Genomic DNA, 16302 nt, shown 5'->3' on the forward strand with positions numbered 1-16302 from the left:
CTTCTCTGCCATTTGTGTCGTCCCCTCTCAATACCAGATGGCCCTCCCTTCCCCACCCCTTACCTGTGCTTGCCCACCCTACCTTTGGGCACTTCCCCCTCCTCCCTCTCACCAGTTTGTAAAATTCTAGAGGGCGGAAACCTGTGTTTTCCATCTCTTATTATCACGTGACAATGCCCCCTACCTCCTTCTCCCCACCCCCTGCCCCGGGGTACACACGGCACGCCTAAGGCAGCCAGGAGTTGCTGCTGAACAGATGAGGCAGCAGACCCCAAGTTCTTATACAAGTTTAACAATTTCACTGGCTTTTTGTGTATTGATTCGCACATACTCTGCACCTCTACCATCCTGCATGCACCCCAGGCTGGGCCCTGTTGGCTCTCTGCACTGAATACAAGTCCCTGAAAGAGCCTGGTCCTCACCTCCCTCTATGAAAAGCTAGGGGTGGCCCGGCCCTAGTCTTCTTGTTGTTGAGTATAAGAATCATAAGAATCTCTGGGGCACCTGGGTGGCTCAGTCGGCTGGGCGTCCTACTTTTAGTTTCGGCTCAGGTCATGATCTCACACTTCGTGAGTTCAAACCCCACATGGTGCAGCGCAGAGCCTGCCTGGGATTCTCTCTCTCTTCCTCTCTCTCTCTCTGTTCCTCCCATGCATGCTCTGTCTCTCTCTCTCAAAATAAATAAATAAACTTATAAAAGAAAACATTATAAAGAATCATAAGAATCTCCAGTGCGGCTTGTTAAAAGGTAGATTCTGGGCTTGGCTCCTACTCCCAAAGATTCTGCCACAGAAGGTGGGAGCAGAAATCTAGGTGTTAACATATATCCAGGGAACTCTGAAGCAGGTGGTCACTGGGCTGCCCTTGGAGGAAGTCTGCGGTATGTGACCTGGCTAGTTGCTCTGAACCTAGAATGGAAAACGTTGACAGACCCTGTGTTGGGGGCCGGTGAAGGCATCTGTGTGGGAACAGACCTCTCTGAAGCACTAACACGACTTAATTTTCAGAGTTGTCCACTTGAAAGCTAATGACCCATTTGTGTGCGTCCCGGGGGAAATCTAGGCCAACGAAACTGACACGATCTAGTGTCCGGCCCCCTCCAGAAAATGTGGTACTTCCGCTGGGCCCCCTGAGCTGGGGAGTAGGCGCTGATTCTGATTAACTGCACAGGATCTGTTTTTGTTTGTTTGTTTGTTCTTCACATGAAGGGGTGTCCATTTCTGCTGAGGGCCCTCCTAGCTGAGGCACCCTGTTTGGGAAAGGCGGGCGTCCGTTAAGCCCTTTGGAGGCTCCTGGCTCCTGGAGAGGGATCGGTATCCCCATTGCTCTGGGAGGAGGCCTTTGTAGTGTCGACTTGCTGTTTGTGTTTCAGGCTCTAAGGGAAGGTTTGCTCCTAATTAAAGGCGTAAATGCTTTAATCCCTGGCCTGAGGGCTTCCCATAGCGCATTAGCCGTATTAGGAAGGAAATGGATTGTAATCCCTTTAATATAAGCCTGGAGGAACTCGAAGGCTTCTGGTTTGGGAAAAGAATTTCCTCCTGTGATTTAACAATATTAACATGCTGAATTTGCATAGACAGAAACTTGGGGCCCAGCTTTCCTTCCAGAAAGAGCCAAACCGATTCTTTCTCAAATGAATGAACGTTACAATAATTAGGCTCCTACAGCATACCAAGCCAGATGCCAAGGCACTGTACCTATTTTTCTCCTTTAGTTTCGTCATCCAACCGTGTGCATACGTATTTTATCAAAAAGGAAATGAAGATAGGGAGGTGAATGTTCTCACCGAAGGAAGGAGAGGAGGATCTCATTGAGAGCGTTCCGTGTGCCCTGTGCTTTGTGTATACTGCTTATTGACAGCCATCCACACAACATCTTTGTGTGTGCTTTTAAACATTTACTTCACCCTAACCCTGTTTTTAGAAACACACTCATGTTAGCTTCTAGTGTGCCACATAGTTGACTTACTCTATATGATGTGACCCCAAGGTATTTAGGCTTCAAAAAAAAAAAGATTTATTTTTCATCCCTTACCAATCTTGAAAAGATCCCACTTGCATGCTGCTGAAGGAGACAGCAAAAACTATGAGAAACTTACCTGTGCTGCTTCAGAAAAATAACAGGGTTCACACCACGGAAACCTTAACATTGGTACATGGTGAATTTGCAGTGCTTCCGTGTGAGCTTACAAAAGGTCATGGCTGTCGAGGAGCATAGACGGAGGAGTGAGTCTCTGCGTTTCCATCCTCAGTGAAGAAATGGGAGCTCTAATGCTCTCAGAGGGAACCTGCCCACGATGTGTGGCCATGGGGTGGCCCAGCTGAGGCCTCGGCTCTGCGCCTGTAGGTTAAAGCATTGACATTGCTGCATGAACTCTGAAGCACAGAGATTCTGCAGAAACTTGACCACAGTAAAAGTGGCAAATGCCAGAAACCAAAAAAAACAGACTGAGTACATGGACCCCTTCACCTTTTCACTAGGGTGGCCTGAAAACTCTTTAGGGCAACCTCGCGCTGCAAGGCTGTGGTGGGGGAGGGGGGAGGCTATGCTACCAAAACATGGCAAATCCTCTCTGTTAGCTTCAGATACTGCCTGTATCACCAGCAAGTCCAGAGAGCGTATCATTCGTCCAGAGCTTTCTTCTGGGGCTCTAGATTCTCTTACCCAGGTATTTATCCCCTTTCTCTGCTTGGAAGCCACACAAATACAATATGGTTGTCTTGCTCCCCGAACTGGCTTCTCTGCTGGCATTTCCTACCTTACCAAAGGGTGACCCACCCCCAATGGCCCATTCCAAAAATCTGGGAATCATCTCTGAAACCTCTGTCTTGCCCCTGCTTCTGTCTTATTCCTGCCGATTCCTGATAATGATTAAATTCTATAGAGTCTGGGATTGACTGGGTGACTCAGTTGGTTAAATGTCCAACTCTTGAAATCAAATCGTGATCTCGAGGTTATGAGATGCAGCCCTGCATTGGGCTCTGCTCTGAGTGTGAAGCTTGCTTGGGATTCTCTCCCTCTCTCTCCCTACACATTCTCTCTCTCAAAACAAATAAACATTAAAAAAATTCTATAGAGTTTACTCCCCAAGTGCCTCTTGAATCTACCCATTCTTCTCCATATTACTGTCGTCTCCTCCAATCTGTCCCAGCCACCACCATCAGCTAGTGGCCTGCAAACTCCTTGCCTGGATCCTGTCTCCCCCTCCTCACATTCCCCCCAGGCCATTGTCCACCAGTGATCTTTTTGATATGTTGCTTCACCCTTCTGCTTAAAATCCCCAGTCCCTCCCATTATTTGCAGGATAAAACCCACTTGTCCACTGGACAAACCCCCCCACCCCCAGCCTCATCTGGAGCACACCTGTCTCCTCACTCTATCCTGGTAGAGCAGTCTCTGTCTTCCACACCAGACCGGGCTCCCTTGCGTCCCATAGGCCAGAGCATTCGCCTTCCGCCCCAGGACTGAGTTATAATGTCACAGGTCTTCCCTCTAAGACTGGCTCAGGTTCCCGCACCCAGTTTCTCTTCCATGGCATTGTCACAGTTGTTTTTAAAGACACACTTACAGAATATATTTATCTCTCACTCTACTGTAACTTCATGAAGGCAGAGACCACTTCTTTTTTTTTTTTTAATGTTTTATTTATTTCTAGGAGACAGAGAGAGACAGCGTGAGCAGGGGAGGGTCAGAGACAGAGGGAGTCACAGACTGAAACAGGCTCCAGGCTCTGAGCTGGCAGTCAGCACAGAGCCCGACGCAGGGCCCGAACCCACGAACCGCGAGATCATGACCTAAGCGAAAGTCGAAAGTTGGACGCTTAACCGACTAAGCCACCCAGGCGCCCCAGGCAGAGACCACTTCTGTTTTACTCCATCGCTCTGATTACAGGCCCTGCACAATGTCGGGCATAGAGCAGAAACTCAGAAAATATGGGTAAACAGTGGCCTGAAGAACCAAGTACCATCACAGACATATCCATTCGACCTTCTACATTCATTTCAGGTGGATATTACATACCTGTTTCACAGATGATCAAACTGGTTTCTATTGAACTTACCCGGTTTAACCAAGGGCGTGAAGAGAGCAAGTATCAGGATGTGAAGTCAGGACTTCAAAAGCAACTTGGTTTTATTTTCCTGGAAATATATCCTTGAGGCACAAAAGTGTCCTGTTATGGCCCCGCTTCCCCTCCACTTGTGTCTCTGCAGTGATTCCGTTCTTTACCGAGTTCTTTGCCATTTCCTTCAGGCTTATTACATTCACAAGCACTTCTTAAATTCTTACAGCTAAGTGACAGTGCCCTGAGGGATAAAAAGGTGACTAAGACCAAGTTCTTTACCTGAAGGATACCACGGTTTGTTAGGAGAAATAACTACTTTATTTCTCCAACCTTGAATTTGTTGGAACTGCTCTAGCAGTAAGTTTCTTAAACTCAACTTTGGTTGGAAAAGGAATACATTGGCTCACTCAAACTGCAAAAGTCCGAATGTAGTGTAAGCTTCAAGCATGGTTGCATCCAGGGGCTTGGTGTCCTCATGATACAGTCACTTTCTGTCTCTATCTCGTGGGTCTTGTTTTGTCTGCTAATTTTATTCTTTGACCAGGCTCCCTTCGATAGGTGGCAAAGATGGCCTCAGACAGCTCCAGGCCCTGACAGTTCTTAGTGCCCACTGTTTCTGAAAGAGAGAGACTCTGCCAGGAGCTAGGATGATGCTCATCAGCCCACCTTACATCATGAGCCTCTCCCTGACTCAATCATGGTGGCCTAAGGGATAGAATATTGTTCACTGTTGAATCTGCACAGTTCAGAACAATGCCCAACACAAAATAGTGCTCAATAAATATTGGTTGGATAAATGAAAGGCATCTAGTGAGAGATACCTTCCAATGCCGCTGCCAGAGTTCATGCTGGCTCAGGTGTGCTGGAACCTCAGCGGCTTGCTCTGAGAGGGGAGGAATTGCAGAACTGTATGGTATTTTTGAGGAACTGCCATATTGTCTTCCACAGTGGTGGCACCATCTTACGATTCCTACCAGGGGCAGACAAGGGCTCCAATTTCTCCATTATCTTTGCCAACACTTATTATTTTTCATTTGTGGATTATAGCCATCCTCAAGGATGTATAAGAGGGTAAAATTTTGACAGAGGATGGACAAAACAGCCTTTCAGGCAACAGAGACCTGCCTGGAGGGGCTATGATATGCAGCGGATTGAGTCAGCAAGGTCTGATGTCAAAATCCATGTGGGGTCCTGTTTACCACCTTCTCCCGGAAACGACTGACTGGAGAGTACTAGAAAGGCCCAGCCTCCCAGATACCTTCCAATGCCGCTGCCAGAGTTCATGCTGGCTCAGGTGTGCTGGAACTTCAGCGGCTTGCTCTGAGAGGGGGGTCAGGGGCAGACACCCAGGAGGTTAGCCTGTCACCCATCACAATGGCTGGGGGCTGTGATCAAAGCAGCCTGCATCACGTCAGGGTTCACCTCAAAGACAGGTGTGGCGGTGGGGCACAGTGACAGGACTCTTGACACAGCAGGGGCACCTGGAGCTGGAAGGGAGGGAGCATCGTCATCCCCCTGGTGAAAGGAGGGGTAGGTGCTGTTTGTGCTGAAGCCAGCCCCCAGCCCCAGGAGGGGAGTGATCTATGCCCAAAAAGGAGGGGACATAGGGACTATTTGAGGACTGGCAACCACCCCCCCCAGGCCACAACCCACTGAACAGAGTGAGGCTCAGGGCAGAGTTCCATGGGAATGAGACGGAGTACCAGTCAAGAGCCTAGGGGTCCATGCACACAAGATAGCGTGAGCTCAGATTCCTCCCCAGTGACCAGCTGTGAGGCTCCCTCTGGGACTTCGGGGCTGAGGGGTGAGGGGCGGGATTGGACCTACCTGCTGCTGTCATTCAGCAGGGAGTGCAGAGCCTCACTTCTTCCCCCTGGACGCCCCCAATCCCGACTAGAAAACATGGTTTGTACTTCTGAGTCAGGGCACCTGTAAGTCCTAGGCCCGCAGCTCGCTTCCTCAGTGCACCGTTATGTTGATAGTTTGAAATGGGCCATGGTGGGAGCATTTGCATTCAGAAATCCGGAAGTTGGTAAACACTTATTTATTTGCCTCAAAAAGTTGGTTGTTACAGACTTACCGGCACGCTACCTGCCCTGCTTGAGAGGTGAATCTGATGTTCCGTCTGGGGCCTGCTCTTGCCCCTTTGTTCCAGGACCCCTGTCCACCTGCCCATTGGTCCCTGCTGCTGCCATCAACCCCCCGGGTGACTGAGTAATGTGCAGGGTGGGCTAAGAGGACTGGGGCAGTCGTGCTCAGATGGCACAGCTTTGGGGACACTGACTATTTCCCGACGTGGGGCAGAAGCAGAGCTAACCAGCTTGTCTGTGTCTAGGTCATCTGCCATGGCAGGTGTGGTGTACCCCAGACAGGTGAGTGTTGTGGCTCTCTGTCTGTCCCTTGTGGCCACCTCAAGGTTGAGCAGCTTTAGCAAACAGGCCCAGGCACTTTGGGGTCCCCTGGGGTGAGCATTCTGAAATGATGGGGGCTTTTTCTTGTTTTTTTAACCGGATAGCGGAAAGCTACAGATTTGCAATGTTCTGAGGGTTCACTTATTTATTCAGCATGCATTTATTAGGTATCCTGGGTGTGTCAGGCCCTGCGCTGGGTTTTGAGGCTGCAGAGATGTCAGAGATTAGGTCCTGATCTAGTGTACTTCATGAAATCCATTACAAGTCACCATGATAAGTGCTGTAATGAGGGATGTAAAATGTGCTATGAAAGCAGAGGAGAAAAAGTTCAATTTGGGGAAGATGAGGAATAAAAGGGTGGGATAGATGTTTTGGGGAGAAATTTAATCTGGGTTTTGGAGGATGTGTAGGAGTTTGCCAGTCTGTGAGGAGTACAGCTGATGTTTCCAGCGGGAGATAAGAGCATGTGTACCTGTGAACAGTGGAAAGTAGTGAGGCTGGTGTACAGAGGGCATGGAGGGGAGCTAAGCGGGGTGAGATGGTAAAGGTCAGTAGAAGCCAGATCATGAAGGGCTCTGAATGCCAGGCCCAAAAGTTGGTCTTGGTCCAATAGGCCATGAGAAGCCAGCAACTGCTTTTAGATAGAAGAATGGCAAGATGGGATCTCCTGGTTTGTAATCTCCCTTGCCCTTTAGGCCCCTGTGGACTTAGAGATATACCAGAGCTCTTACATGATTGACTATCAACCCTACGGGAAGCACAAATACTCCAGGGTCACACCACAAGAGGTAAGAAGTCACTCAGTCTTGTCTTTTGTTCAATGACTGACTGAAATGATCTTTATTTCATTTTTATTAGGGGTGTATATATTGGGGGCACTTACTTAGAAAAACTTCCGATGCCAGGAGACCTAAAGAAGTCTTTTATGTGTATGTCTTGTGTGTGTGTTTTAAAAGGTACACCAACTCTAAGTCAAGGATACAAAAGAGTGTAGACAATATACACTTACAGTTTAAATAACATTGACAAAACAAACACCAGCAGACCCATTATCAGCCTGCTTAAAACATAGCAGGTTAGAAGTACCCGAGAGCCCCGTGGGCGCCTCCCTGCTCCCACCCCCTCCCACCTCCAGAGGTACCCACTATTCTGAATTTTGGGTTAATCATTTCCGTGTGTGTGTGTGTGTGTGTGTGTGTGTGTTTATTTTTTTAAGCTTATTTATTTATTTTTGAAAGAGAGAGAGAGAAAGAGAGAGTCAGAAAGAAAGAATCCCTAACAGGCTCTGCAGTCAGTGCAGAACCTGACGAGGGGCTCGAACTCACAAACCATGAGATCATGACCTGAGCCAAATCAAGAGTTGGATGCCCCACGGACTGAGCCACCCAGGGGCCCCTCTCTTGTGTGTTTAAAAAAAAAAATAGGTTTACTCTATACGTATGTGTCCCTTTAAACAAATTGTTTAGGTTTGCCTTTTGAGCTTTTATTCTACATTGGATCATACTATTCATACTCTTCTGTGACTTTTATCTTTGCTGAACGTTATATTTTATATAACATATTACTCATTCCTGCTATGTGGCATTACACTGCATGAATGTGCCACCGTGTAGCTCCTGTTGGACATCTGGGTTTTTGTGTTCTCGTTACCCTCCTCACTGCCCAGTGCTGCAGCCTAATGTGTCCACCACCCCATTGCTGGTCACAGGTAACATCGCTATTTGCCAAAGTCATTGCATTGACACAACAGCAGAGTCAGTCAGTTCTGTAGCGGTCCTGCCTTGCCATCAACTTGGTATTGATAGACTTTCAGATTTTGGCTAATTTGGTGGGTTTGAAGTAATATTTTCTCGTGATTATATGTTTCTGGATATTTATTATTCTGAGATGTCTGTCCTGTCTTTTGCCCATTTTTTAAAATTGGGATGTTTGTCTTTTTCTTATTAATTTGTAGGAGTTCTTTAAATATTCTAGATATGTTTCATTTGTTAGTTATATAAGTGGAAAACTTCACAGGCTGTGGTTTGTCTTTTCACATCCTCTCAGTGAATTGCAAGTCTTACTTTAATATAGCCAGAGGTAGGCATCTTGCCCTGTATCATCTGCTCTTTGTAAGTCTTGTTTAAGAAATCCTTTCCTGGGGCGCCTGAGTGGCTCAGTCGGTTGAGCTTCCGACTTCGGCTCAGGTCATGATCTCGCGGTTTGTGGGTTCGGGCCCCACGTCAGGCTCTGTGCTGACAGCTAGCTCAGAGCCTGTTTCAGATTCTGTGTCTCCCTCTCTCTCTGACCCTCCCCTTCTCATGCTGTCTCTCTCTCAGAAATAAATTAAAAAAAAAAAAAAGAAATCCTTTCCTATCTCAAGGTATCTCCCCTAAAATAAGAAGATCTATACAAACAAAGATGGGACAGTTTCTAGGATACAGTATTTGGTGGAAACAAAGTGCAGAGTGGGATTATAATGTGCATTTGTGTACAAACCAGGGGGGTGTGAAGCTTCATTATATGTTTATATGTACATAAACTGTATTGAAAAGGATACACCGGGGCACCTGAGTGGCTCAGTCGGTTAAGCACCCGACTTCAGCTCAGGTCATGATCTCACGGTTTGTTGAGTTTGAGCCCTGAGTCCGTCTCTGTGCTGACAGAGTAGAGCCTGCTTGGGATTCCGTCTCCCTCTCTCTCTGCCCCCTCCCCTGCTCTCTCTCTCTCTCAAAAATAAATAAATAAATAACATTAAAAAAAAAAAAAAAAAGAGGGGCACCTGAGCAGCTCAGTCAGTTGAGCCTCTGACTTCTGCTCCTGTCATGATCTAGAGGTTCATGAGTTCAAGCCCACATTGGGCTTGCTGTTGTTAGCTCAGAGCCTGCTTTGGATCCTCTGTCCACCCCCCTCCTTGCCTCTCCCCTGCTTGCACTCTCTCTTAAAAATAAATAAAACATTAAAAAGATTTTTTAATAAATAAAAAACTTGTATTTCCCTCGATCGTATACATTACCATTCAAAAACTAATTTAATTTTTAAGAGAGAAAGAGAGCATGAGTAGGGGAGAAAGAAGGGCAGAGGGAAAGAGAGAAAATCTTAAGCAGGCTCCACATTGAGCATAGGGCTCGATCCCACAACCCTGGGATCATGACGCAAGCCAAAATCAAGAGTAGGACACTCAACCGACTGAGCCACCCAGGCACCCCCAATTTTTTTTTAAATAAAGAGAAGTGTGTTCTGTGTAGAATTAAACCAAGGAAGCTCCACCTCTCAGATGGCTCAGCTCTTCGATCGTGTGTGATTTATTTCCACAGCAAGTGAAGCTGGATGCTCAACTCCGGGACAAAGAGTTTTACAGGCCTGTCCCCAGCTCCCATCCCAAGCTAGAGGATGGATACCCCGCCTTCAAAAAACCTCCCATGACTGCCCGGGACCTGGGGCTCCCAGGTTTCTTCCCACCGCAAGACCAGGGCCGAGAGACCACAGCAGACGGCGAACGCAGGTTCAGCAGCGTCTGCCACTCCATGTACCCGGTCTCTCACGCTCTGCACCTGGCCTAGGGCGATCCCAACCGCGTCCGCCAGAGCGCCCACTTTCCGTGCCTCCTGGAGCCCGAGCGCCAGCCTGCTGCCGAGGAGGGCAAAGGCTACTTACTACTGCCTGGCTGCCTCTGTCCTTATCACCACGAAGTCAAGTTCCCCATCTTGAACCGATGGGGGCCCTTGATGCCATTTTACCAGTAGGCAGCGTGAGAGCTCCTGCCGGGGCCCTGTGGAAACCCTCCCTTCCACCAGGAAATCCCCGCCCTGCCCTTGGGGAATGGACAGGAGAAGTGAAAATAAAGCCCTGGAAGGTGTTCCAGGAGCCCTGGGACTAGCTGTTCTACTTTGCGCCCTGTCTGCCCTGGGGCAGCAGCCCTGCTGCCCACCCACAGGAGGAAGAAAGGATGAGGGAAGGAGGGGAGGATGAGAGAGAGAAGGAAAACCGGGGTATATGGAGGCTGGAATCTGTGTGAGGTCTCATTACAAGTAAGTCCTGCTGTGAAGATTCTTGCTGTTATAGACATTTACTTACAAAATGGGAAACATCATGTTCCCCATAGTTGTCTGAATGTTGAGTGTGATTGCAAACTGGTCCCACTCTGGAGCGATCAACAGTAACCTTTCAAGGGCATCATTTTACACTTTCCCTCTTGCTCGGTGGCGCTTTGGTAAACATACACGTGTATGAGTCAGGAAGTAGGTGAAGCTGCTGAACAAAGAACCAGATGCAGTGGCTTGAACAACATACCAGTTTCTCTCATCTAACAGTTCAGAGGTAGGCACGGTGGGCGGGGCTTCATCACTGGGTCAAAGGTGAGTGCCATAGATTAAGTTGTGTCACCTGCACCTCAAAATTCATAGGTTGAGAACTTAGCCCTTGATGTAACTATATTTGGAGACCGGGCCTTTACGAGGTAATTAAGGTTAAATGAAGACATAAGGGTGGGACCCTATTTTGATAGGATTGGTGGCTTTCTAAAAAGAAGAAGAGGGGGTTGCCTGGGTGGCTCAATCAGTTAAGCGTCCGACTTCGGCTCAGGTCATGATCTCATGGTTCATGAGTTCGAGCCCCGCATTGGGCTCTGTGCTGACAGCTTGGAGCCTGAAGCCTGAAGCCTGCTTCGGATTCTGTGTCTTCCTCTCTCTGCCCCTCCCCTGCTCATGCTCTGTCTCTCTTTGTCTCTCAATAATAAATAAACACTAAAAAAATAAAAAATAAAAATAGGAAGAGAAAGAGAGCTCACTCTCTCTGCACACCACACACACAAACACACACACATAGAGTAAGGAAACACTCTGTGAGGACACAGTGGGGGAGGTAGCCGTCTGCATGCTGGGAAGAGAAGCCTCATCAGAGAGCAAACTCTGCCAGACCTTGATCTTGGACTTCCAGCCTTCAGAGCTGTGAAAAAATAGATTTCTGTTGTTGGAGCCCCCTTCTCCCCCACCCTGGCCTGTGATATTTTGTTACCGTAGCCCAAGCTAAGACGGTGACTCATTGAGTTATTGACATTTTTCTGTTAGCAGAAAGCAAGAAAAAACCCGAAGAATACAGCGGTATTCACTTTTAGGGGCACAGTGCAGAAATGATATTCTTTACTTCCAGTCCTGTCCTCTTGGCCAGAGCCGAGCCACATGGTCCCACCAAACTGCAAGGAAGGCTGGGAAATACACCTTCACCCTGGGTGGCCATGTGCCCCGTAAAAAATGAGAAGTTAGTAGAATAGAAGGAGAGGGTGTATTTGGGCGGATGACTGTCCATTTTTGCCACAAAACAAAAAGAGAGGCAGAAAGAGAGGGAGACACAGAATCCGAAGCAGGCTCCAGGCTCTGAGCTGTCAGCACGGAGCCTGATGTGGGGCTCAAATTCACATATGTGGAGCTCGAACTCACCAGCCGGGAGATCATGACCTGAGCTAAAGTCGGAGGCTTAACTGACTGAGCCGCCCAGGCGTCCCTGAAATTTACTTTAAAATGCTGTAGCAAAAGTCTTACTGGAACAAGGGAATAAATAAAACAAGATCGGTGACAAAATAAAAACTGTAGCTGGTGATGGGTACATGGAAGTCCATCATCCTACTTTTCCCACTTCTGTGCGTGCTTACATTTTCCATCATAAACACTAAAGCAGGATGGGGGCGCCTGAGTGGCTCAGCTGGTTGAGCACCCCACTTCAGCTCAGGTCATGAGCTCACGTTGTGGGTTTGAGCCCCATGTGGGGCTTTGCGTTGACAGCATGGAGCCTGCTTCAGATCTTCTGTCTCCTTCTCTGCCCCTCCCCTGCTCTCTCTCCCTTTCTCTCTCTCAAAAATAAATAATAACAAAAAATTAAACAGGAAGGAAAGGAGGGAGGGGAGAAAGGAAGAAAGGAAAAAAGAAAGGTGTACCTTTAGACAATGGCTAGCCATTTATAAGTGTACCTAGTTCATTGTATCCTTGTCATCCTGGCTTTGCTTAGTAAGAAAGAAGAAAGAGGAAAGGAAGGAAGGAAGGAAGGAAGGAAGGAAGGAAGGAAGGAGGAAGGAAGGAAAGAAGGGGAAGGGAGGGAGGGCAAGAGAAAGGGAAAGAGGCAAAGGAGGGAGAGGGGGGAAGGAAGAAAGGAAGGGAGGGAAGGAGGGAGGGAGGGAGAGAGAGGGAAAGAAAAAGTCTGTTAGTTGAATAGTATAATCTGATTCCTGGTGAGGTTGAATAATTACACAAATGATCCTTATCTCTTCACTCACGGGTTGCAAAATGCTTTCTTATTAGCGCCTCCCTTCCCCTTGACCTGTTACAGTCTTTAATGAATCTATTTCACCCCAAATGCCTTCTAGGGTGTCTGTAAAAGAATGTTTATGAGTGAAAGCTCACTACTTTTCAATGCTAACATTTTTTCCAGTGTTGGGTCATGTGGATCAGCTGACAGTTTTCACACATCGTTATTTCCACAGAGTGATTTAGTTGAGGTGAAAATGTAAGAACAGCCACCCTTTTACCCAGCACCTGTTGTAGGCTAGGCTCTGTGCATACATCACACATGTTGTTCTGTCCTCACATATGGATGAAGAAATAGAGGTTCAGGGAATTTGAGTGTCTGTCCAAAGCCACCCATGGCCAAGCTAGAGTCTGAATCCCAGATTTATCTGATTCTAACCCAGTAGTGGTTCAGGCGGTTTTAGAACGATGCATGCCATTTTTATTCTAAATAAATGATGGAAAGCCCTTTAATACTTACTATAGCTCTCATCCTCCCTAATGTCCAAGTTTCCCAACCTGCCATTTGAGGTGAACAATTGCACGACCAAGAAGATGGGCAGATTCAGGGCTCCCTCTGGATGCTGAGTCTGAGGTGTGCAGGACTTTCAAGGGCTGGGACTGGCCATGCTGAAGATCTGAAATGGATCACAAGAGTCCTGCCCCGGACACCACCACGGGAAGGCTGGCCGGGACCTGGGCCCCTCGGAGCAGAACACAGGGAGCCGCTGACTCCAGCGACGACGATGAATGGAGACCCAACACACAGCACGTGAGGCGCCGGCCACACCGTCCCACAGACAGGCCTGAAGGTGACCCTGCGTTGTGCCTGGGCAAGAGCCACCGAAGGCGCGACAGCCCCGCAGTGGAAAGCCCTCTGACCCGGCCTTGCCTCTGTCGGGATCCAGGAGCGCCCCCTGCAGGCCCTCCCCATATTCCCCCGATTCTTCCTCATCTGCAGAAGCTNGCTGGGAGGATGGCCTGACTGAACACCTAGGGCCTGGCAAACACAGCTCAGGAACTGTTCCAACTTTTTCATTTTTATTTTCCTTGTCTTTAGAATTAGAACAGTCTTATTTCTCTCTGAGAGTGTTTTGTTTATCTTTGTTGTTCCGGAACCCAGTGTAGAGCAAGTGCTCAATAAATCTTGAAGGAACGAAGTGGGCAAGAGGGAGGAAGAGCTTTCTGAGGGGAAGCCCAGCAAGCAGGTGGCCCCAGGCCTGGCCTCCGGGCATCTTCTGTAGCAGCTTTCCTGGCTCTTGCCTCTGGCAGCTTCAGGCTCCAGACATTAGGAGGCTGTGTGTCCACCTTCAGCCACAGAAGCTCTCGGTACCGGGTGATGTCAGGTGAAGTTGCCTGAGTGACATTCCTGAGGACGGCTCACGGCTTCGCCCACCGGACTCTGCTCTTGACACAGTGGATTCTTCTGGGACCGTGGGAACTGCAAACTGGGTTTGGGCCACCCCCTGCACGGTCCTAGTCCCAGCTCTGGCCTAGTGCAATAGCTGTGTTTAATCGATAGCTTTAGATGAAGCCTGCTTTGGTCAATAGACATTTTAATACTCTCAGAAGAAGACTCTTAGCTTCCTGTCCAGTTTATGATGGGGCAGAACACGGCCGCCTGCCAGCAGTCACCCCAAAGGTCTTCATTCCTTTTGCATTTCTAGAGCCCCCCAAAGTACCTGAGCATAAGGGAGAAAGCAGGGAATCTGGAGCAGGTGCCGTGGGGTGGACTCATGGTGCCGCCGGGCGTGCCAGCCCGTGTCAGCCATAGCACAGACCTTCTCCTCCTGAAAACCCACCAACGGTGGGAATGCAAACTGGTGCCACCCCTCTGGATAACAGTATGGGGGTTCCTCAAAATATTAAAAATAGGACTACCCTACGACCCAGCAATTGCATTACCAGGTATTTTTATCCAAGGGATACTGGTATGCTGTTTCCAAGGGGCACATGCACCCCAATGTTGATGGCAGCACTATCAACAAGAGCCGAAGTATGGAAAGAGCCCAAATGTTCACTGATGGATGAATGGATAAAGAAGATGTGGTATATACAATGGAGTATTACTCGGCAAGCAAAACGAATGAAATCTTGCCATTTGTAACTTCGTGGATGGAACTAGAGGGAATCATGGTAAGCGAAATTCGTCAGAGAAAGACAAATCTATGACTTCACTCATGTGAAGACATTAAGAAAGACAGATGAACATAAGGGAAGGGAAGCAAAAATAATGTAAAAACTGGGAGGGGGACAAAAACATAAAAGACTCAAATATGGAGAACAAACAGAGGGTTACCGGAGGGGTTGTGGGAGGGGGGATGGGCTAAATGGGTAAAGGGATTAAGGAATCTACTCTTGAAATCATTGTTGCACTATATGCTAACTAACTTAGATGTAAATTTTAAAAATTTAATTTAAAAAACCCACCAACAGCTCTCAATCGCATTTTACAGCAGAGGAAACGGAGGGCTCAGGTGATTTGGCTAAATGTCACAGGATAGGAGTATCTTCCTTCCATGAAATCTCACTTCCATGAAAACCGTCAGTTTTGCCATGTGTAAAAAGAGGGTAATTATGTTCATTTCGCAAGATACAAATAAGAATGTGCACGAGTGAACTTTAAAAAGTTTTTTAAGTTTAATAAAGGGCTCCTTTCCAATTATTGGCGTAAAAGACGACAGGCTGACGCCTGTTTTGCTGCACTTGCCTGTAGCTTTGCCCCAGCCTTGCGCTGCGCCCCACCCCCAGCTGGAAGTCAACTTGAAGGGATGTTTTTGTCATTCCTTGGCCTGAGGAGGGGCCCTGATTATGATGCTGCAGAAACAGGATTGGGAGGCTCTGAGATAATGCTAACGGCCCTTCCATGTGTACATTCTTCAGTTTACAAAACACAGCCATAGATGGTATCTCCCTTTCAATCTCATTTCATCTCTGTGACACAAGAACTCTTACTCCCATTTCACAGAGGGGACAAGTAGCTAAGGCCGAGTGGGGCTGCACACCCGGCCGTGTTCGGCAGTGTGCCTTTTCTGGATCAAGCAGCCATTCCCTGCGGAGCCGGAGCTCTGAAAGAGTGCCTTGCACCTGAGCACCTTGGTAAAATGCCAATTCCTCTGCTCCGCCAGGTCTGGATGGTGGGTAGGTCTGGAGCAAACTCCAGAAATCGGTATTTGTACCTGGAAGTTGGGTCGCTGGGGCTCTGGGGGTCGCAGTTTGAGCAGCAGCAGAAGAGGATGTGGAGTCCCTGGAAGCATTGGGGCAGTCACCAGTAAATCTCTGCTGGAGATAAACAGAACTGGGAGTGGGCGTGGGCGGGGTTGGGGGGGCAGGGGGTATATCAGAGGAGGCACGTATTGAAATATTTCAAGAATGTTTGCACCATGGGTGCCTGAGCCGCTCAGCCGGTTAAGTGTCTGACTTTGGCTCAGTCTCATGGTCCATGAGTTTGAGCCCCTCATGGGGCTCTGCGATGACAGTGCAGAGCCCGTTTGGAATTCTCTCCCTCTCCCTCTGCCCTTCCTCCACTCGCTCACACACTCTCTCAAAATAAGTAAATTAAAAAAAAAAA

The 16302-nt window shown here is 48.2% G+C and overlaps 1 protein-coding gene across 2 annotated transcripts; it reads left to right on the forward strand.

Annotated features, from left to right (window-relative positions):
• Nucleotides 1-5512: 5512 nt before the first annotated feature.
• On the forward strand, nucleotides 5513-10329 carry SPMIP9 (sperm microtubule inner protein 9). 2 transcript variants are annotated; one of them, XM_077766659.1, is made up of 4 exons: nucleotides 5513-5593; nucleotides 6399-6435; nucleotides 7170-7262; nucleotides 9771-10329. In XM_077766659.1, the coding sequence occupies exons 2-4, from the start codon at nucleotides 6409-6411 to the stop codon at nucleotides 10014-10016; spliced, it is 366 nt and encodes a 121-aa protein (XP_077622785.1). In that variant the 5' UTR covers nucleotides 5513-5593; nucleotides 6399-6408; the 3' UTR covers nucleotides 10017-10329. The 2 variants fall into 2 exon arrangements, with proteins under 2 accessions (XP_077622785.1, XP_077622786.1); XM_077766660.1 differs by lacking the exon at nucleotides 6399-6435.
• Nucleotides 10330-16302: the final 5973 nt, after the last annotated feature.

This window comes from Crocuta crocuta, unplaced genomic scaffold (genome assembly GCF_008692635.1).
Source record: "Crocuta crocuta isolate KB4526 unplaced genomic scaffold, BGI_CrCroc_1.0 scaffold275, whole genome shotgun sequence".
Classification (NCBI taxonomy): Eukaryota; Metazoa; Chordata; class Mammalia; order Carnivora; family Hyaenidae; genus Crocuta; species Crocuta crocuta.